Source organism: Silurus meridionalis, chromosome 13 (assembly GCF_014805685.1).
Source record: "Silurus meridionalis isolate SWU-2019-XX chromosome 13, ASM1480568v1, whole genome shotgun sequence".
Classification (NCBI taxonomy): domain Eukaryota; kingdom Metazoa; phylum Chordata; class Actinopteri; order Siluriformes; family Siluridae; genus Silurus; species Silurus meridionalis.
In genome coordinates this window covers 5,022,337-5,046,706 of record NC_060896.1, presented here as the reverse complement: position 1 = coordinate 5,046,706, position 24,370 = coordinate 5,022,337, and the positions used below count along the sequence as shown (strand labels likewise).

Sequence of the window (24,370 nt, the reverse complement as noted above, 5' to 3'; positions counted from 1 at the left end):
CACAGTAATGAGTCACGGCAGGAGTTATAAGCGCCTGTACCAACAGAAAATGAATTTCATTTATCGGATTAAAAGCAGTAATTGCAATAGTAGACATGATAAACTTGTGTAATAAATGTAACAGCAGGTTTCTCCCAGCAGTGTTGTATTCAATCAGACTGTTAAATAGTCTGGAAAATGAATTACTGAAGATGAGTGAGCACGTGTTACACATAACCACACAGTGCAATTAAGAGGTTATAGCTTGGACAGTAGCCACAAGTAACCATTGAGATTTATTTATTACAACCTTGGCGACAGGAACAGGAAGAAATAACCATATAGGGAAAGGAAAAAAAAAACTGGAAAACAGAAAACTAAGTGATACAAGATATTGCATAATGTTATTATTATTACTTGCTATTTCTCTAGGATTAGAGTGTTGTATAGATTTGATGTACAATTAGAAATGCGAGGTGTATATTCCCTTTAAAACCTAAGTGAAACATGGTGCATTGAATATAATTGTTTTGTATTTGTTTGAATTTCTCTTAATTTAATTAGATTTTCACATCCCTTTAGGGGTCAGATTGTTCTGAGTGTATTTTCAGGCACTATTAAAATCGATTAATGTGATTGATGCAGACTCGCTTCATAGTCAATTTCACAGCCAGGTCAACAAATTCTGTCTCAATTATACAATCAATGGCCTGTCAAGGCTGCAGAGGAACTGGCTAATGTATTGCTCTACCTACATTAAACGCACACATGCCAATACAGACGCACACGCAGGCCTGGTTGGCCGAATGCAGAATGTCTGATGTTCCTAAACTAAGTACAGGTGCGACTTTAGCAACTGCTTCCAAAGAAACGTTTTTCTCAGTATCTCATTCTGACTAGCTGGAACGTATTCATGGATGTCCTGAAAACCAGGCAGTCTAGCATTCAGGGATATGTTTATATACATTTTTTTGCTTTGTCACAGTGCACTGCTTAAACCTTGTCCATAGATTTGGAGTCTATGTGGAAAGGGAGCATTAAGGCAAATGTTTTTCTTTTGTGATTTGAACCTTCGCTACCAAACACAAAGCTACAAAGCAGTTCTTAAACTTGCAGCCAAATTTCCAAAAGCACAAAGATCTATGTTAAATAGGAAAGGATGCAGGACACTGACATGCTCTTTCCTGAATAAATTCACTCTGAGGTCTTGTTTGGGGAAACTCCATCCATTTTGACTATAGTGCACTTTAATCATGTTTAATATGAACACTGGTGCTTATCTTTCTTCTAATGGTTTTGCCTGGTGTAATATTTGTGTCAAGACCAATGTCTTGGGCAGAATGTCAGCTACTGAGTAAGTGATCTGATTTTTCATACTGACATCAACCGAAATAGAGATCATTTTCTTTAACTGTGTGTTTAAAAACCTGCTTCCGGATTGACTGACTGACCGGTCACTCCATAATGTGTACACTACACATCAGCAGCATTCATTCTGTATTTGCATTAAACAGATTAGAACACCCACAATGCAGCAGGAAGCGAAGGGGTATTTTTCTCCCGACTGATTTTTTTTTTTCCACAGATGGTGGAGTGATTCCTTTTTGTTACCCCTGTAGTCATACTGATGATTCCTGCATTCTCTGTTGAGTGCTGGATGATGTGTTTCTCTTTAGAAAATATAGAGTAGTGAAACTGTGATGAGAAAGTGCTTATAGTGTGTAAAGAGATCAGAGGGTTCACACTCACAGTGAATGACAGCAACAGTAACATTAAACGTAATTTGACTCATATTTATATTTTACTTATAAATCGGATGAAATTGTTGTAAATCATTTCTAGATATAAAATGCAAAGTTTCACCAGAAGTAAGATGAATAATGAAGTCCATATACTTGAGTAAATGTAGAGATACACAAGGTAAAATATTAATCCTTTAAAATAAAAAGTATTTGCCTTCAAAAATACTTAAACCCCCCCTAATGTGTTTCCTTCCTTCTTTTTTTAACCCCCTTCTCTCTCTCTCTCTCTCTCTCTCTCTCTCTCAGTATAAAGTGAGATGCTGTGGCCAGACTGTAAAGTGCTGCAGGCTATAAAAGGAAGGCGAAGGTCAAGATGGGGGTCCATGCGTGGGTCCCGGCTGAAGATCTCTTGCTCCTTCTGGTTTGTTTTGCTGTTTGGAGCTGGAGGTTTGGTACTTTTCATCCATCTACAGGACCTGTCAGACATGGTGCAGCAGCAGGGACCAGGTCAGGCACTGTGTTCTAACACCATTTCCTTCCTGCTGTTGAACTGAGACACACACAAACATACTTATAGACACACACCGATCAGGCATAACATTAACATAACCAGTGAACTAAATAACACTGGATCATCATGGCACCTGTTAGTGAGTGGGATATATTTATTAGGCTCAAGTGAACATTTTGTTCTCAAAGTTGACGTGTTAGAAGCAGGAAAAATGGGAGAGCTTTGAGTGGATTTCACAAATTGTGATGTCTAGACGATTGCGTCAGAGCATCTCCAAAACTGCAGCTCTTGTGGGATGATCCCAGTCTGCAGTGGTCAGAATCTATCAAAATTGCTCCAAGGAAGGAACAGTGGTAAACCGGCGACAGGGTTGTGGGCGGCTTAGGATCACTGATGCACATGGGGAGCGAAGTCTGGTCCGTGTGGTCCGATTTAACAGACGAGCTCCTGTAGCTCAAATTGCTGAAGAAGTTAATGCTGTTAATGCTCAATGAGACAGAACTGTTTTGGCAGCAAAAGGGGACCAACACAATATTAGGCAGGTGGTCATATAGCTGTGCCTGGCGGTGTACATACCACACATACAGTCACATACAGCTTGTTATATACAGAGTGACAAGCTGGCCAACACCAAGGCCTTATGGCTTCATAAATATTCATTAAAATTCATGAGGAATCAAAATCAGTCTGATGCAGTGAGAAATATGTGATTAGATGGAGTGTAACTTGTTATAATGCTGACGTGTGGATGAGCTGCTTTAGACACATCCCCTCTACTGTTGCCCTGCTATTTGATTTATAACATTTTCTTCATCCATCTTTCTCCAGCATGTGTTTTGCTGTTTGCTCTCGAATGAACAAACTCTGAGATTAAGCCCGATTCTGGGTCAGCTGTAAGTCACTTTGGTTAATTAAACTCAAAGTTGTGATAATGACTGAAGGGACAATGGGACTCCTGATGCATCTTTGCTGAAGAATGATGGGAAATCATTTCCTCAGTCACAGTTTTTTTCTTTGTGTTCTGTCTGTTTTCCGGTTCTGTTTCTCTGTGGAATGAATACACAGCGCATAGTTCAATCGCGTACTCGCTTTCACACCATCTCCCTGCAGACGAAGGACAGATCCCCAAAACAAAGAGATGTAGAAAACGTGTCATGGTGCGATATATATGTGGCAGGCAGGAAAAACCTTTTACAGGGTGAAATCTTGTCAGTTTTGACTATATATATATATATATATATATATATATATATATATATATATATATATATATGTATGTACTTTTGAGCTGAAATATGTATCTGTATTGTGGCTCCAGTGTGTAGGAGCATCACATACAACAGTAAATGTCTGATTGCAAAATGCATTGATTAGACTTGTCAGGTTTGTTATGGCATGCAGCTATTCAACAATGTGATCAATCACTGTGTGAGGAAATCACACCAAGCAAGATTTCAGACATCTGCTGCGTTTGTTACGCCCGACTTCCTTACACGATGTTCAGAAAGCCAAAGCCAAAAACTTAACATGTCCGCAACATTTTGGGAAAAAAAATATATGTTTATATTTCTATAATTTGCTTAAAGCTGAGGCATCAAAGTATGTTTTAAGCAGAAAAACATTTTGCGCAGAACCGGATTTTTTAACTTTTTTTCATCAGGATTCAGCCAAGGCAACATGTAATGCGTTTTCGTAGACTGCATCGCATGTAAGGTGTCTCCTCTCCTCTCTCAGGGAGCCAGATGAGAAACCGAGCGAAACGAACTGAGTGAAAGAGGATGCAACACATGCAAATCCCATTTGTCAGCACAGGGAGAGAAAAGACGACTCCCTTAATCCCTAACACACCTTCACACAGCAAAGGCTGAGAAAATTAAAGGAATGCTCAAATTCTTTGTGTGTGTGTGTGTGTGTGTGTGTGTGTGTGTGTGTGTGTGTGTGTGTGTGTGTGTGTGTGAGCCACGAAAAAATAGTCCATCTGCGTCACTGGACAGTCGGCAGACAAACAGCAAGCGGCTGCGGCCTCCTCCAAAGCAGGTGGCACCGGTGTGTGTGCGCGTGTGTGTGTGTGTGTGTGCGTGTGTGAAAAAAAAAAAGATGAAATACAACCAGACGTTTATTTTCCTGTTCTGGCTTCCGGAAGATGCAGCTCCACCTCTGCCATGTTAACCTGTATTCTATCTGACTCTTAAGACAGGCCTCGGTCTCCGTAGTTTTTTGATAGGACTGTTCTTAAAGGCGATTCCAAATCTTTGAATTCGCGGCTTAAACAATGAAGCGGCTAATATATGGATTTTTCCGGGGTTTTCCTGGAGCCCCATAACATCAGACAAATGAAAGTGCGGAACGGGTTCAGGTGAACCAATGAAACTCTTTATATTAAATCAGATGCGCTCCCACTGAATCGGGCCGCACCACATCATAAATATGGATGATGTTCCTCTGACGTTTGACCTGCCGCTCACTCGGACTGTCTACAGGAAATGTGAATAATTTAACACGCTGAAAACAACCGGGCATGAAAACACACACTTCACCTGTGTTCTGAGCTGCACGGCATTGGGAGGAAAGCTTCACCGATGGTGATTTTTAAACACACGACGATGCTAAAAGAAAAACTTAGTTATACTTAGAAATAGTTGTGAAAGGAAGAAGGAAGACAGTAAACAATGACTTTCTTGGTAGGCTACTGTTTAGATACAAGCCGTGTAACAGACACTGTCTTTCATTAAAACCTGTGTAAAGTTCATTAGTTTCAGTGTAGGAACCTGCGGCTTATAGACAGGTGCGGCGTATTTATGTTCAAAATAAAAATCTTTGTAAAATTCAGTGGGTGCGGCTTATATTTGGGTGCGCTTAATAATCCAGGAATTACAGCGCATATATATATATATATATATATATATATATATATATATATATATATATATATATATATATATATATATATATGTGTGTGTGTGTGTGTGTGTACGGGTGAGTGAAGGTCTCCTGCAGCCTGAAACTTTTTTCCAAGATGTTTGGCATTTGGCAAGTGGTATTCGATTGAGGACAATAGATTGGAGGAGTGGGTGAATGCTGTCTCTCTGGAGGTGTGTGTGTGTGTGTGTGTGTGTGTGTGTGTGTGTGTGTGTGTGTGTGTGGGTGGAGGGGGTCAGGCCTGATCTGGAGGGACAAAAGATGAAGCCATAACAAGCTGTCAACTGTTGGAAAGTTCCTCTGCTGACAGGAGGATGACGATATGCAGCACCTCTGTGACTCACTGATGCTCAACCGATAAATAATAAATTATGTTACTGGTATGGAGAAAAGAATTGTACACTATATGGACAAACGTTTGTGGACACCTGGCCTATGTGCTCTTAACATTCCATTTTACATTTAGTTCTCATTTACTGTTATAAATACCTCCATGTTTCTGAGATGTTACACTAGAGTCAGGTACTGATGTAGGTGATGTGAGGAGGCCTTGGATGCAGTCAGTGTTCACATTTATCCAAATGGTGTTCAATAGGGTTGAGGCTCGAGCTCCTGTTGCAGTACAATAAAGATCTTCCACTCCAACCCATGTAAACCATATCTTCATAGAGCTGGCTTTGTGCACAGGGTCTTTAGTTCAAGTGAAGGGAAAATTCCATCCTACCACATTCAAAGACCTCCTATATGGTTGTGTGCCTTCAACTTTGTGGTAACAGTCTGAGAAAGAAAAAACACATTTTGTATAGCTGGAAAAAAAAGGTGTCCCAATACTTTTGTCCATTTAATGTAGCTTTTACCGGAGACACACGCAAAATTTTCTAAAAGTCCACAAACTCTTCTCTCATGAAGATTCTTCCACTGTAAAAAAAGTGTGTAGGTGTGTTTTAATTCTGCAGCTGAAGCTTTTCCCTGCGGCCATGGCTTATGAAACTAATACTCTTACATTAGTGTAGATGATCTTAGGTTTTTAAGTTTTTTTTTATGATGATACCATGCCGTGATGAAGTCCGCCGTTGTGCATTCAGGATTTAGAGTCATGCACAGACGAGCCGAAGAAAAATAAACAAGCAGAAATAAATGCTTGATAAAACTTCAGGAGTTTGCCTGACAAATCCATCTTCACTAAACATGTCAAGTTTCAGAGACGCAGGCTGCTCAGGGATTTTTGTTTGTTTTTTGGGTTTTAGTGAAGGCTGTTTAGGACTGTTTAACTCTTCTGGGTATTCACATTTAATCCTTCCATCTGTGCACTGAAATCTGTTTTCTGAGATCTCATTCTGTGTTAAAACCACATGGATCTGATGTGAACCTGCTTGTAGTCTCATTCAGATGTCTAGAAATCAGAAACAATGACGTGAAGTGCAGAAAAACTATTTTGAATAAAATATGTACACTGTGTGTGTGTGTGTGTGTGTGTGTGTGTGTGTGTGTGTGGTTGATAAGGTTATAGGTTTTTTCTTTTTAGTGAACAGAAAAACTTCGGATGAATTATAATAAAGTTACACTCATGTCTGTGAGGTCGGTTTCCTCTGCAATGTCTGGTTTTCTTCACGTTACTAAAAGCATGCGGGTGGGTGGATTTCTTTTTGCTCTTGTGATATGGCTATTTCAGCAACTCAAATCTTTACCATAAAATCATAAATAGTTTTATTTTTTCACACTTTCCAAGAAAGATAAACACAGCTACCATTCAAGTTTAGTTCCTCCTTTATATATATATATATATATATATATATATATATATATATATATATATATATATATATATATAAGCATTTTAGACGTTTTTGATCTCAGCCATTAGTCACCAGCGCTTCGTCATTTCAGCTGGTCAGAATTAGACTCGCTCGCTTCCGATCGTCTTTCATCTTATAAATGAGAGATTTGTCACTGCTGAAGCTTTTCAAAGTGGAGAAACTCTGCGCTGTTTGAAAGTCAGAGGATTTCTGACTCCTGCATTAAACCCAACACAAAGGACGGATTTGTCGTGTCTCCTCACAGGTGGAAGTGAAATTTCCAAATTTCTATCCTGTCAGTGAAACACAGCACAGCTCTGAAGTAGGTCTGCTTTTACTCTTAGCACTCTTAGTTCTGACTCACCACAAACCAGGTCAAGACCAGAGTCCATATATCCTGTCTGTTTGTGGCGATCTATAAGCATATAATTGGCATATTCTATTGTGCAACAAGAGTTTGTAAAATATAATAATAATAAAAACCAAACACACACACATATCGTTTAGAATTACATCTGTAATTCTTGGTTTTTATTTATTTCGAGAATACTTTCCATTGTACACAGAATTAATATTTCAGTATTTAGTATTTTGTAACACAAGCAGATGAAATTCCACCTTCACACCAGATGAAGCTTAATTCCAGGAACACTAGCAAAACGTCTGGCCAGTACTACCTGCTCAATTCCTTCAATTAAACTATTTAAACAAATTTTCACATTTTCAAATGTTTAGTTTTTTGTTTGTTTGTTTGTTTGTTTGTTTGTTTGTTAATTGTCTTATTTTGTCAGTAATTCAGTAAGCAAATTAAACTCTGCATACTGGGTTATACTATTTTTAGTCAAGTACAAGGTTAAAAATGGAAAAAATAAACATATAACAAAGTTAGATAATCTAACAAATGACCATTCCTAATAATATTCCCCAATTTTTATAAAGAGATTTCATGAAAATTTGATTTTAGGAAGTATTTGATGCTATACAGTGATCAGAGCTTTCAGTCTAATATAATAATTGGTCTTTTGTGGAGTTTTATTTATCGTCTCCTGGTCTGTATGAGTTTTCTGCACTGGTGGATGAAGTACTCAAACCATGCACTTGAGTTAAAGTAGAGATACCGTAAGTGAAAATATGACTCCAGTACAAGTAAACGTGCTCCCTTAAAATGTTCACGTGAGGAAAAGTACAAATGTACTGTATTTGCCTTCAAATGTATTTAAGTATCCAAAGTACTATGATTTATTATAGCTATTAGTGTCTTTTTTTAACACAAGACTTTTACTAATTCAACTCAGTTTATGTGAAAAGACTCTAATGTTCCTCTCAGCACAACAATCTAATTAATAGAATGATATTAATGAGTCAAACACTAATTGATATTTATTAAAATTAGCATGAGCCAAAAATCTTCTTTTCACTTAATTAAAAATTAAATGGTGCAAATAAGGTCACAGGATTTGTGGCAAGTTTGAGTAAAGAGTTTCTTCCATCATTTACTCCTCTCTAAATGTTCTGTTTGCTGCTGAACTGATGCTGAACTGTATGTTCGTGCTAAACAGATACCACCAAGCAGCAATCGAAAAAAGTTCAAAACGGAGCGCTCTCTCTACATTAATTAGTGACTTGCTGCGTGTTTGACCAGTTACCAGTTTTTATCCGCTCATAAATAAAAAGGAAAGACTGATTTTGTAAAATGTAGTTGAGTAAAAAATAAGATATTTGACTTTGAAATGTAGTGAAGTAAAAATCTCCCCAAATGAAAATACTTCATTAAAATACAGATACATGAAAAAGCTTCTTAAGTACAGTAATGAATTACTTGGTTTCTCCAGTTCTTCCACATCCCAAAAACAGAACTTTCAGTAGACCGGCTCTGCATTAATTCCTGATGGTGTGGACTTGGAGCTGGTGGTTGGCCAAGCATTTGATTCAGGGTGTATTCCTGACTCAAGCCCAGCATTTCAAGTGTAGATTCATAATTCACCACAATGCTGAACATGAAATAAACTGAAAGATAGAAGAAAAATAGAACTTTATTATTAAAAATCCTTTCTGAAAACCTATAATAATTAGTGACATCATTACACCATATTCACACGAGGGGTGTTCAAGTCAAACTGAGACTTCTGAGCTTATAAAATAAAAGAATAAATTCCAAGGAGTGGAAACTGCAGTTATTTTTTGACCTTCTGTACTCCACTGCTAGATTTATACACTTCTCCCAGCCTTTAGCTAACGTCTGAAAAGATTCTGCATAGAAAGTTTTGTCATTAAGCCTGAACCATCTTAGGACAGGCTGCTGAATGACTGAGTTAATGGTTCCCACAGAAAGATTAGTCTCTTGTGCAATTTTACAACAGGTTACACATCGATTATACATGAATGTTCACATGACTGCTGTAGGCTGGGAACCACCATGACCCAGATCATCACTGAAAAAACATACAGCCATCTTTGAAACATTCACACCATTGTTACTGAGGCTAAACGTCTCATCACTATACTGTGCCTGAAGTGTTCTGTAGATATCCGCAGGTTTTATACCTTTGTTTCCAAGAAAAGCACAGTTTTAACACTGTTGTCTGTCGTCTTGGTTAACGGACTCTCGACTGGCATCCATTTATATACCTGTCAAATTTTGATTTTAATGCCCCTATTTACTTTCAACACTGTCCAGTTTCTTTAAAACCTGTCCTTTACCTATTTCCATACCTCTTACACAGTATTGTCAGTGCTTTTTGTTCCTCATTTACACTCTTCATTGTCTTCAAACACCCTGATTGTCCTCTTTCAGGAGCCTTTAACAAGGATAACAGGCTAAAATCCTTAAATAGCTCTTCACCGTACAAAAATCTCACTCTCAGAGACATCACTTTAGTTTTAGCATGTGAAATGGTAGCATTCCAACCAATTTAAGCTGAAAGTGTCGTACTGAAATTGAATCTACATTTTGCTGCTTGGTAAATGACATTTTAGTCAAAGTCCTGTCAGAGCTGAAGACAGCAGAGGTGTGAGTGTGCATTCATTATGATCCCATTTTAACCATGAGAGATAATCTCCAGCATTTCCTCTTTCTGGAGACATTTGGGAAAATCGATCCAGTTTAGCGACAGGTCAAAGCTTTTAACTCTCACTCTGTTATACAGATAGAGATGTGAACACACATGAAGATCTGAATTCTGGTCAGAATGTTTGTTGAGCGATGATTCAATATCAGACTTGTACGTGGGTGCAATATGAGGACTAACTGACAGGTGGCCATGTTCCAATATCTCATTGATATTTCCTTTATGGACAAATTGTATTAGGATGTCAAAATTTTCTATACATATGTGGTTTTTCCACAAAACAAATAGGTTGCTTTAATGCAAAACAGCTCATGGCAGACCCAATCCACTGTCTTTATGGATGCTAAGGCTACATCTACATTAATCCGGATTCATTTGAAAACTGTTTAAAAGTGCTTTACCTTCACACTATCGTATTCAATCGTTTTCCAAAAGTTGCTCATCCACAATGAAACGTCTGAAAACGCTTACGTTCCTGCACTGCGCATGAGCAGGACCTAAGATGCTTTCACGTGCGTCGTTTCTGCCTGACGTTTATTAATTTCCTGGCTCTATGAAACGTTGTCTGTAATTGCACCACCTTTTTCGAAAGCCTAGGCTGTGTTTATCGTCTCAGTCACACGATTTGCAATTACACTGAGTAAATAATGTATCTCTCATTCAGATTTGATATTTAAATATTGCTATTGCTAACTAAACATGGTAATTATGCTAATCTAACACTTAAACAAATGAAGCCTGGTGAAGCTGAATATGTTACTGTCAGGGATCCACCAGCCACACCCTCACTTGAACCACACATTCCTCCTAGCAGCTCCCCGTCCTACTAATCATGCACACCTGACTCTCATCAGCTCACACTACATAAGCACACACTTCCAAGCACTCCCCGTCTGTTCTACCGATTAGTCTGGAGAACATCACTGGACCATCTGACTGCTCCGTCTATGGAAGAACCTCGTTGTGGATTATCACCAAGGACTTATTTAATTGTGGTTCTACTCTGTGGATATATCTTATGAACTGCTCTTCGCCTGTGCGTTCTGTGATTCCATGCTTACGGCTGGTTTGGTTTATCTACATTCCCTTCATTATTAAACACATCTTTGTTCTGTTGAACTTCGGCTTCTGCTCGTTCTTCCAGCCTGACAGTTACACTGTGTTTGTGGTTGGATCAATGTGAGCTCTTGTGCAGCTTGGGGATCTTTATAGATAAATAAATGTGACTGTTCACTTAATTCACAGAATTAAAAAAAACATTTTATGAATTGATTTCTACTCAATGATTTAATTATTTATTTGCCATTATTATTATTATTATTATGATTTGTTCATTATCAAATTATGGTGTAGATGTTGTATATAACTGTATATGAATGATCATGAAATCTTAGAATGATCTCCTAAAATGAAGAAAAAATATATATAAAATCAACCTCCATGTAACACTTCATTCAATGTTACTTATGAAGGTATGATTAATTCTGAAAAAAAAAGGTTTTAGCAAAAAAAACTAAATTTATCTATCCTGTACATATAATTTTATCTATCTATCTATCTATCTATCTATCTATCTATCTATCTGTTAAACATAAAGGTAAGAGGAGAAAAAGGCTTTTTCATGTTTGTGGTGCATGCAATGGAAAAAAAAGGAAAAGTGTCTGGTGTGTATCATTACTTTGTTGAGATTGCAGGTGTTTACCCCAGAGAAACACTGAAACTGTATTATAGGGGTTTTTGTTCTTCTGAGAAATGTGAAATATTTCTTCTTTAAAGAGGATGGCATCTGTATTGTGTATTAGCTGAAGCAAGTCTAAGAACACTGTCTCAATCTTCCTCAGTGTAGATTATTGATAGAAGGATGAAGAAATGATAAAAAAGGCTATTTTTGGTGAATGATGCATTACACAGCTCGGTATTTACTCTTTAAGGAAACAACATGCAGTTTGTATGTTTTTTCAACATCTCTGAATATCAGGTAATTCTGGGTTGGTAGTAGTGTTGCTGCAATTGTTCTGGCTGTGAAGACGGGCCTCGTTTGTGACCTGAGGAAACATCTAACAAAATCATGGTCCTAATTTTACACTAAAATTAACTTACCAGTGTGCATTAATTTCTAATACTATTATTTTAAATGAAACATAACCTCTTAGCAAGTGGAAATGTCTATAATATAGTGTCATTTATTTAGCATTTAGTATTATACACAAACATTAAAACAAAAAAAATGATTAACATGTGATTGGTTTAATAAGAAAACTACAAAATGTTTTAAATAAGTAGAAATAACTTACATAAGTAATAAAATCAATAAAAAAAAATATTATATTTATACCTGTATTTGATAAATGTATAAATGTTTTGTTAAAATGGTCAATTTAAAATCCTCTCACATTTATGCTGCATGTCATAGCATGTTATTACAGTTTGTATATCCAACATTGCTCAATTTTAGGAAGGATGCCAATTATTCTGAAGTGTGTGATTTCATTATCCCTCTTCCGTGTATGCCTTGAGAGAGTGAATTGCTTCATACAACAAATTATAAAAGGGCACAACACACTGTTCTAGCAGAGTGGAGATGAATAGAGCTAAATAAACAGCTTACACACTGTAATAGGTGAAGTTGTTTTTCTGTGTGTCCATTAAGACTGATTGGATTTGCAGTTGTCTCTTCAGAAGTGCATTTTATTGGTGCAAAGTCTATAAACTTAATTTGAGTTTGTAAATTGAACGTCTGAATGAAATGATAGTTGCTGAATCAGGTTATGTTTTATGATCGGTTAATTCAGTGAATTAGTGCAGTAGAGTTTAGAGGTGGTGGTGATCAGGTGTAGAATATCAAGAGTGATACTGACACAGAGAGAGAGAGAGAGAGAGAGAGAAGAGGCTTTCAGAGGTTTGCTCATCCAGTAGGAATAACCTTTGAACCTTTGTGTCATCTTCAGTTCACCTGAATGGAGATGTGATGAGTTTTGTTGTGGCAGATGTTAACGAGAAGCACTTTTAAACCTGGTACTGAGTGCATTGGCTCCCCATTTCTTTCTCTCTCTCTCTCTCTCGCTCTTTTCTCTCTCTCTCTCTCTCTCACACTCTCAAGGTTCAAAGATTGAAAGGTTAGTGGCATGACTTGGGTACAAAGTAATAGAAGACAAACAAGAAGCAATTAAATAACCACATAAACACAGAAGGCGAAAAATAAATAAATAAATGAATAAAAACAACACCAGAGTTAAAAGTACCAAATAAAACATGCATTTGAAAAGTAATAATATTTGTAAAAAGAAAAAATAAATTAGATGGATGGCTGGATGGCTGGATGGGTGGATGGGTGGATGGATGGATGGATGGATGGATGGATGGATGGATAGATAGATAGATAGATAGATAGATAGATAGATAGATAGATAGATAGATAGATAGATGATATAAAATCAGGAAGGTAAAATTTAAACAATAGTAAATTAATAAACAAAACACAAGTTACAAGTCACATGTTACATTTATCATCCACACCTGTGTCCTATTTCATCTATTTAGTGTCACTATATAAGCTCTGGATTCTGTGTTCCACATTGTCTCGCATTTGTTCCTCCATGATTGTAGTTGCAAAAATCTGGTTATGGTTTTCTTGTCTCTTATATGGATACTAGTTTTGTTTGAATCTTTGTTTTGAGTACATTTGCAATAAGAATTAAATTATCTGCACTTGCATCCACCTTCATCTTATTATGTGACACAATGGCTATTATTAAAATAATTATTATTAAAACTGATTATTAAGTAAATATTACCACCTCTAAACTTTAATAATTATTCAAATGAGAATTTCTAAGTCTATCCACATAAAGTGAATCTACATAGAATATGTGACAAACGCTTTTCCAGAAAACATTATCTTTACCCACTAAAAGTCTTCAGTAATTAATCTGACCAGGGTATTGTGGTACTGTAGCTCAGTGGCTAAGCTGATGGACTACTGATCAGAAGATCTTGAGTTCAAATCCCACCACTACTAAGCTGCCACAGGGCCCTTAACCCTACTCAATTTTATGAATGAGAGAAATGTAGGTTGTTCTTGAGAGGTCATATACCAAATTGTCGGTCATTGTAAATATATAGAGTTACATTTATGCCACAAGAATTAAATATATCTCTATATACTCTATAAAGTCCTGTGACCTGTGGATCCGAAAGTTTAAATTCCAGCCAAAACCAAGCTGCTATTCCTGAGCCCCTGAGCAACGTCCTTACATAAATGCTATAAATGTAAATGTAACCTCAGCTCAATTTCTGGTTGTATTATCTATAAAACCGCTGCGGCCCAGGTTCGATCCCTGGTCAGGGAACCAACCCCAGCCACTCTTAGTGCCGGTCCCAAGCCCGGATAAATAGGGAGGGTTGCATTAGGAAGGGCATCCAGCGTAAAAACATGTGCCAGATCAAACATGCGGATGATCCGCTGTGGCAACCCCTAATGGGAGAAGCCGAAGGAAAGTTTATCTATAAAACCATTGAATATTACCTGCTTCTCAAGCTTTCCAATAAGCTCTTGTATTTCTATCTGCTAGATTGTGAAAACATTACCTGTTACTGTACCTGCACAGTGTATTCGATTAGGTTACAAGTTTGTTATACACACATTCTCACACTTATCTTTGCTATGTAACATTTTGTTTAGCTTTATTAGCTCATATAGATTTTCTTCCATTACTCCTAACAGTCAATGACTGGCTTTCAGCCTCTTTGCAGTTCAGACAGATTGTAACACACACACCATGTTCAACTGAAATGGGTGTCTTTTTTTCTGTAACAGCTCAATCAGAGCAAAAACGACCGCTCTGAGAATTGATCTGCAATTACCCAGAGGCTGCCAGGAGGTTCTATGAGAAAACACTCCTCATGTTGAGAGACAAAGAGAGAGAAAAGAGAGAGAGAGAGAGAGAGAGAGAGAGAGAGAGAGAGAGAGAGAGAGAAATAAAGTAGGACAAAGTGGATAGTGGACAAAGGGGATAATAGAAGCTAAACATGGAGAAATAGCATTTCCTATTTTACTTTACTAAGGGACGTGTTGTTTCAGTGGTGTAAAACATTAGGCTACTGATAAAGGATAAAGAAAAGGTTGTGAGTTCACATCCCAACATTCCATGTTGCATTTCTAGGTTGTTAAGCAAGACATTTAACTTTCACAATTTTTTATCATTGCACAAAGCAGCCACTTGTGGTTGTTAAAGTGTTTGTATTTTCTTTCTTTCATTCGTTTCTCTTTCCTTTTTTCTTCCTGTATGATTTCCTTACTTCCTTTCCTTACATTCCTTACAGTACGGCTGGATCCAGAGCCCATCCCATTATGTAGGAAAATATCATGGATAGGACACCAGTGCACACAACCCCTGGGGGTGATTCAGAATAGCCAGTTTACCCCCCTACCCCATATTTTTTAAGCATAGCAGAGAAATCCAGAACCCAAAATATACTCAGGTAGAACTCGGTAATCTATACACACACACACACACACACACACACTACCCTGAATCTCAGATTCACATCATGTAGCCTCCTCTAATGCAAAAATTACAATGCATGTAAAAAAAAAATATGTATATTCTTTTTTTTTTTTTTTTTTTCATTTATATTCACAGCGTTTTGCAGACCTCCATGCAAACTATCCTCATGCTAGTAAAATAGGTCAAGGTATGAGGTGCAGGCCTGGTATACCTGCAGGCCAAAACCTTTTAGAGAGGGGTTAGTGTGACCCATGAGCACAACCATATACTTTAAAAATGAAACACAGTTCTCTTACTCCTTCGTGAAATCTTTAAGGTCTCGGCTGTTGTGTAGAAGTTTGTTTAACACCTGATTGCTGGGACAGAAAGGAAACTCTGTGACTTGTCTGTTGCTTTAGATACAAGTGGAAAAATATTAATAATGCATAATCATGTATTGTATTAGTACATTTTTTAAGTACCTGTATCTGTTAAGGTGTATCTGTTAAGGCATTGGATTTTGGATCTGAAGGTTGTGAGTTCAAATCCCAGGGCCCCTGAGAAAGACTCTTAACCTTATAGTTGTTCAGTTGTATAAATGTAAAAAAAAAAAAAAAAAAAAAAAAAAAGGCAGTTGTCCTTGCTAAGGGCATTTGCCAAATGCTGTAAATGTAAATGAGCTCTCTGTCTCAGAGAAGAACCTTTTAAAGACATGTTGACTTCAATATCATGTGAATTATCGTACTTTTACTTTACTGCATGTCAGTAAAACACACCGTTCCTCACTACTTCCAAGTGAATACATAAATAGTGTTAAATGAGAAGCTGTGGTGAGAGTATAAGCCGAACACCATGGTTCAGCTGAGAGTGTGTGTGGAATATGGGTTCTGTAACTATAGAAATCTCTTCCTGGATAAACGTCTGATGTGTAGTAGAATGCAACACTGACCTACATCCATTATTCACGTCGAGTCCTCATAGAGTAGCACTTTTCATAATCGAGGCAATTCAAAAGAGAGTTCTTTTACGGTGAAGGTACTTTTTACTAGTCACATGTACTTTTACTCATGTACACGAATAATGTACTTCATCCACCTTTATACACTGATCAGGCATAACATTATGACCACCTGCCTTATGTTGTGTTGGTCACCAAAGCAGTTCTGACCCATCGAGCATTAATTTCTTTAGCAGTTTAAGCTACAGGAGCTCGTCTGTTGGATCGGACCACATGGTCCAGCCTTCGCTCCCCACGTGAATCACTCTTGACAGATACTGACCACTGCAGATCAGGAACAACCTACAAGAGCTGCAGTTTTGGAGATGCTCTGGTCTGGTTATCTAGTTGTCACAATTTGGCCCTCATGAAACTCGCTCACATTCTTACGCTTGCCCATTTTTCCTGCTTTTAACACGTCAAATTTGAGACAGGTGCCATGAGGAAGAGATAATCAGTGTTATTTACTTTACTGCTCATAATGTTTTAATGTTGTAAAATGCCTGGTCAGCGTTTGCAGTCTAAGTTTGCAATCTAAAGCTGAAGAAATTGTCTTGTTTGCACAAAAGTGAACAATAATCCATTTGAACCCTTTTGTTATTATTAAGTAAGACTGTGCACATACATTTTTATGCTATTTCACTTGAAAGAAAAGAGGATTAGCTTTGCTGACTCATCGGTACCGGTCTGTCCTGGTTATTATATTTTTGTTATTCAGCAGGAACATACATAATCGTCTTTAAAATCTTTGAAGTTGTTTCTAAAGTTGGATCCAAGCGGTCATGTGACCAAAACTGTTTTTTTTTTCTCTGTGAGAAAACCCATGCAGGTGATGCGTATTATAATGTATCATAATGTCTCATTAAGCTCTAAGCTTCTGCTCTTAGTCAGGCCTCATGGTTTATGAGTAACGGTGTAATGTCTTCTCTCTTTCTCTCACTTCGTGTGTGTGTGTGTGTGGTAGTTTGTGTGTGTCCAGCTTCACTAATGAGTCCCTGACACCCCTGAAAAGCCTTTGGTGAAACTGGAATAAATGAAAATCCTTTCTCCGTTTTAAAAACAGCCTCCTTAATGGCGTCTCTTTGTCTCCCCAGGCTTGTAAGGCGAAAAATCATTCAACATTAAAAGGAGACTATAATGAAAGCGATATCGGAGGTGACGGAACCTTCGGTGCTTAGCATTTTAATAAGTAGACAATCGTCAGGGAGAATATCGATGACCTTACAGGTGGCACTCAGACATTTTGAAAGATTAATTACCCAGAATGCATTAGGGTGGCAGGCTTGTTAGCAGGAAGGGTGTGGCAGAATGTCTGTCTGTGATTATATCAATATTGCTCCTCTTTTTTTTCAGCCCTGCCATCAAATGAGCAGAACCCCAGCAATTAAATGAGAGCTAATGAGATTTCTGGGGGTTCTGTTAAACAACAAAGTGGAGCGTCATTAAAAGAGACAGCTCAGCGAGTCACTATTATCCTGCAGGGGACAGCCAGAGCAATGCATTATGGGTTCAGTGAGAGGGGGGAAGGGATTTGTTTTAATTAGAAGTCACTTTTGGGTAAAGAATAAAAATGCTCATTTACTCAGCCACATAAACAGAGGTAAAAAAAAATACAGATGATTAAAAAGCCACTACTTTTGTGTATTTAATCTTTACCCATAGCAGCCATTAGGAGGATTTACACAAGTGTTTGTTTCCTTCCTTCATTCCTTCCTTAATTACCTATTTTTATTTCTTCATCTGATTTTTCAAAAGTGGGCAACTAAATCAGACATTTTGTTTTTAAGGTTTTAAAGAGAAGGTTGTCAAGAAACACAATTACATGTTTACAATAAAATATTTGTGTACAAAATCCACATTCTGACATCCTACTTTTCTATGTGTCCTTGCTGCTCTTGCTTATCAAGAACTATGAGGATGGATTTTGACTAAAATTAAAGGGGGGTCTAATGCTATTCCATCACTTTTGAGGTATTTACACTTTCAAAAAAGAATAGGATTCTCATGTTAAACATAACCATAGATGGCCGTATCATTTGATGTGTTTATTCTGTAAAAACAAATCCTCTCCATCATTTTTTTCCAGTATGGTTCTTCATGACATCATAAACGGGGCAGAATTTCTTGTATGGGCATTTCTTCCAGAAAAGCGAGCAAGAGCACTCCCATCACCGTGCTTCATTTGATTATGGAAGTCGTGGGCAGCAATGCACAGGACTTGATCGAGGAGAATGTCTCCAAACAAAGTGTGTTTTTGGATGTGAGGGAAGGAGAAGCCGTTTTCAGTACTTACCATAGAGACACGTCCTGCTGTAGTCGTTGCTGCTGTTGTTCTTGATGTTCATTTTCAGACTCAGGATCTAATTCTGTATGACTGAATCTGATTGTTAGCCATAGTTCATTTAAGACTATGAAGTTTTTGTCCCTGTTTTATTTATAGCGATTTTACAGATCGCAGACGATCGATACGCAAAAGCATGCGCTCACAACTATCTAGCTCCGCCCATGGACACGCCTCCAGGAGCTCGGCTGTTTTTGGAAAGAAGCGTAATCTTTTATTTTATAAAATTGATCAAACTAAAGACTCTTTGGAGATATAAGGATGCGATACTACTCTATAGGTACTCAAGATTAACATGTGATTGGACAAAACTGTGTGCTACTGTGTGTCCCCTTTAAGGATGGGTTCCCTTTTTAAGTCTGGTTCTTCTCAAGGTTTCTTCTTTATGGCATCTCAGGGAGTTTTTCCTTGCCAGAGTTTCCACTGGCTCACTCATTAGGGACAAACGTATAGGATATAAACTTATAGGCACCAAACTTCCATTCGCATCAAATATTTCCACTTCAGGCATTCTGTAAAGCTGCTTTAAGACCATGTCCATTGTTAAAATCACTATACAAATAAAAACTAAATCAAATTGCATTGCATTATTTGTTGATGCGTGTACGTGTGTGTGTGTGTGTGTGTGTGTGTGCGTATGTGTGTGTATGTGTGTGTGTGTGTGTGTGTGTGTGTGTGTGTGTGTGTGTGTGTGTCTAATAATAAGATGAGGTTACATTTGATCTCTCTGTCTTTCACACTGTCTCTTTCTGTCTCTCTTACATACTCACCCACTTACTTACTTTTCTCTCTCTCTCTCTCTCTCTCTCTCTCTCTCTCTCTCTCTCTCTCACACCCACTCTCTGTCTTTCTTTCTCTACGTCTTTATCTGTCAGGCTGTCGCTCTTCTCTGCTTTCTGCTGTTCATACGTTTGCGTAGCGACAGGTGCCTGCTGAAAGTTTGGCAACTTTCTAGTAATGAGCTGCTGATAAAATTAATTAAATATTAATTATTTTGCAATCACGCAGACAAATGAATCATATGCGCACGCACGCACACACAAACTCACTTCATCAGCTGCTCAGATGGAAAAGACAAATATGACTCATAGAACTGTCTCTCTGTGGTCAGTTGGTGCAGTTAATACTGACTAAGAAGCAGATTACACTCGTCTAATGCACCAGGCTTTGCAGCATATCAGCCTAAGTAGTCCTTTTCTATAGTATTTTTATATTCTCTGTTTTAGCAAGGTTATCACCCGCAACTTTCCCAGACTGCTGCTTTAATGAGGCTGTCAATGACCTTTGGTGGCAGAAGTAAGCGGTATATAATCTGCAGGTCTGTTCATTCAGCCTACACACTGCAGCTCAATTCATTCTGCAGTTTTCCTTTTGTTTAAACCTGGTTCTGATTTTCTTCCAACTCCAGGCTGTGGAATTTCCGACATCCACACTGTGACACACATTGAACTGGGTATTGAGCTGAACTATTGAATTAGTGTTCCAGCATAGTCCTGGCAATGAATGAATGAATTATTTCATTACTTAATGAAAGTGTGGCTGTTCAGAAGACAGCTGCCTATTGAGGTCTCATGTTTTGGTCTAAAATTGATCATGGGTATAATTGTTTTCGAAATAGGAAATCCTATTATTCTATTCACTGTAACCGAGTCCTTCGAGAAAACAGTTTGTTGTTTTCGTGTCTAGTGAGTGTTTCAAATTCAATTTACTGTCATAAGTTCAATCAAACTTATGTTATAATGCAGCAGAATCTATCACTGATGAGCAAACAAGGGGCAGCCAGAGTGAGATAGTAGGTGGATGAAACCTCCAGAGAAACCCAGCTTGAAATATATTCAATTAAATTTGTAATTTAATCTTATTTCTAAAGTGCTTTTTGCAATGGACATGGTCTCAAAGCAGCTTTAAACAATGTAAGAACAACGTTCACTTATATTTAAATGTGTGTTTGTGTTTATATCTGATGATGAAGCCTGGGGCAACTGTGGCAAGAAAAATGGTATAAGGAAGAAACCTTGAGGGGAATCAGACTTAAAAGAGGAACCCATCGTCATCTGGGTGACACCAAATGTGTGATTATAAACGAATTAAACATTATAAACACCGGAGAGTGGGAAATATGAGCACCGATTATGAGTGTAATTATGAGTAATGTCCTTTCTACAGTCTTATGACTGACTGTTGTAGTTGTGGAACCAGGAGCTCCTGAGCAACTCCTAAACCAGCTCAACATCTGAGATCATTATAGATTCAACACCAACTCCTTCATGGCAGAGCCTGTAAATGGTAAATGATGGAGACACAGAATATGTAGAATGTTTTTTTGAGTATTGATTAGGAGGTTGTTTATCCTTAAAGTCCAATGTCTGAAATCTTTATTAAGTGAGTTCCAACTGTAGCTGGAACAATTTTAGATGGCTCTAGAGACTCGCAGGATTGGTATCTTCTCATTGAAGGTCCGAGATCTTCAAGAGATGGCACACAATTAGAGCTTAACCTCTAGATGCCTTGGAACGGATAAAAAAAGAGAAGCAGTGGAGAGAAATTAGATGCTGTTCACTCACAAGATGATTATGTGCATTTAATCAGAGGTACTGGAGCACAATGTTATCAAAAGGGTCTGGACTGAGTACAGGAGAGTGTTTCAAGATGAATGCAGTTCTGAGGCATGATCTACATAATCCAGGTGTATCCTGGAGCTAAAATGAGATTAATGACTGCTTTTGGTAAATTATGAAACAAAGAAAAACATATCAGTGAAGAATAGTTTTTGTTCCATCCCTTGTTTTTTATTTTTATTAAAGAGAAAGCTTTACATGATTTCTTATGCAAGTGAAATAAACCCTGTACCATTAAGCCTCTGCCTCATTTAGATCAACAGAGATCCAGAATCTGGCAATGAAGACAGACGGACCTGTGTGTAATACAAAAAGTAGAGAGATACCTGTCTCCCATCCGGTCTCTCTCGTCTCAATTTATCCTCTAATTGGCTGTCACAATCGAAACTCCCTTCTGCATTTATCCATAAGCTGCGACACATAAATTCAGTCACCCGCTGCAACTCTGTCTGACTTTCTTTTGTTTCTCTGTTTGTGTACCGTTAACTACAGGATGCCCTCTTTAACATTTACATAGTTCTTCGTTTTAAACTTTGTTTAATTGCACCAAATATGGTCATGCTAAACATGTACACGTACGTAACTACTAAACTGAGGTGATTCGCCTCTCGATGAATAGCCAACGATACGATACATTAAATATACTTATAAAGCAGCTACTGATGCGATACGATTCACCCCGTTACGATGCAGTGTGATCCGATTTTCGCTTGGACACATTTTAAAATCGATGCATCGCTTTGTTAACCTTTATGCAGAAACATCGATGCGAATTGGTGAATCTTACCATCACTATAAGGTACCAAAACAGAGAAAGCGCCACCTATTGATAAAAGACAGAATCTAGGAACAATATGTAGTTTACACCCAGAAGATGGAGGGGATTGAGTGGAAATATAAGGAGAAAGTAGCTTAGATACAACGGACGGAGCAAAACCATGGAGTGACTTAAATGTAAGCGGGAGAATTTTGTATGCAATATGGAATGCAACTGAAGGTTAAAAAGTAAAGGAGTAACATTAGGTAGACAGCATATGACGGTAGTCCAGAAGAAAGGGCATTACTGTAGTCAGAGCGAGACATAATAAATTCATGCACTTAATATTCAGCCTCGTTAGCATCTTGTAAAGGGTATTACGTTAAAAATGATTGACTGAATATAGAATTGAATGGAATTATTTTTGTACCCAGCAGATGCAGTAATTGAATTTGGGAATCGATTCAAACATCAAGGGTGAAGGTCACATCAAGGTCAAATGTCTAAAATAGTTTATAAAATAGTTATGAAGTATATTTCTAGGGTTTTTTCATGCATACAAAACATTAACAAGAACTTCTACAGTACATTTGATTGGAGACACTCATGTCTGCTCACGATTTTGGCTGGGTATATAGTAGTCCTGCACCACTGGCAGTCTTAATACAACCACATTATGCCAGTGACTGTTAATAAATTCTACATTGTTCATCTAAAATTTGAGTTCCATATAAAATATGCAAAATACGTACATATTAATTTCTTAGTATAATATTATGATGTACATAAAATACATTTAAAGAATAAAATAAATGGACCAAAGTGCTTGGTCAGCTTATCCTTTAAAGCACAATGAAAGTCTTTCTACAGGAGAGACCCCTGAAATAACCCAAACTCTATACTGGTCAGAGCATGGAGCATTCAGTGTCATGAAAAGCTGTGTCAGAAGATAGAGTTCACATACCAGCATTGTTTGGTGGTGGACAAAATGTCTAAGGTAACATATCTTTTTTTATTCACTCCCTCTCTTTCTAGCTCTAGTACATCCTGTTATGTTGAAATACCTGAAGTAGAACTTGTGTGCTTATGCACTTATATAAGTGCACATAATATATATTAGATAATTTACATGAAATATTTAACATAAAGACTGCCAGACTGCTAACATTAACTAAATAACAGAGACCTCATCACATCTCGCACTGCACCAAGCTGTCTGAGATCCTCCAGCACTGCTCGATTGGTACCACCTTCTCTCAGAATGAGAGGTAAGTATACTTCAAGCTCTTTTCTGTTCTGGCACCGATGTGGTGGAATGAACTTCCCCTAGATGTCCGTACAGCGGAGTCCCTGACTATCTTCAAGCGACAATTGAAGACCTAACTCTTCCTGAAACACTTAAATTAGCACTTTCCAAGTTTGTAGAATTCAAGAGTTATATTAATATTAAGTTTATAATCTTGTGTACCAGTGTATATTTATTCATTGCTATAGACTCAAAGCACTTTTGTACGTCGCTTTGGATAAGGGCGTCCGCTAAATGCCGCAAATGTAAATGTAAATAGCTGTTTGACTGAATGCTAGCAAGAGTCTAGATGGCTAATGTCTGGCTTGCTGCCTGCCAAACCAACACAAAGGAAAAATAACTGGAAATGTGCTGCACGTCACAAGGAATTACATTGAATTATATGTCATTGTATGATGGATTACAAATGACTCAATGCAAGATCCGCTTCAGGAAGTGATACTGTTACCTGAGGAAGTGAAGTAACAATAGAATGTAGAGGGTTTAGCTTCTGTCAGGTGGCATGAACATGGCAAGCGGAATAAAAAAGCTTAACCTTTAGATTGAATCCTCATCGTTATCCTTATGTTTTATTAGCTGCCAAATAATGGTGTTTGTCATCTTTACCTTACTTATACTGTTTGCAAACACCTGAATATAAGTTTGTTGCTGAACATCCAATTCCAGAGCTCATCCCAGGTCACTTTGTGTACAAAGTTGTTGTCATGCTGGATCAGATTTGTCCTCTTAGTTCCAGTGAAGTAAACTTGGTGAAGCTATAATACTATTGTCTTCTTTCAACATTGTGGTAAATGTTGGGGAAAAAACACATACTGGTGTAATGGTCAGGTCTCTATATGTGTTTGTTATG

The 24,370-nt window shown here is 37.7% G+C and overlaps 1 protein-coding gene across 10 annotated transcripts in view; it reads left to right on the top strand.

Annotated features, from left to right (window-relative positions):
* The window catches only part of LOC124395768 (carbohydrate sulfotransferase 8-like), a 102,982-nt gene that overhangs the window by 19,219 nt on the left and 59,393 nt on the right, over positions 1-24,370 (top strand). For 8 of the 10 annotated variants that reach the window (XM_046864592.1, XM_046864589.1, XM_046864588.1 and 5 more), the window contains one exon: positions 2,028-2,228. In XM_046864592.1, the coding sequence (XP_046720548.1) occupies positions 2,039-2,228 (190 nt within the window). In that variant the 5' untranslated portion in view covers positions 2,028-2,038. Of the gene's footprint in view, positions 1-2,027; positions 2,229-3,060; positions 3,429-17,592; positions 18,355-24,370 lie in introns of those variants that run through there. The other 2 variants (XR_006927677.1, XR_006927676.1) reach the window with 2 other exon arrangements.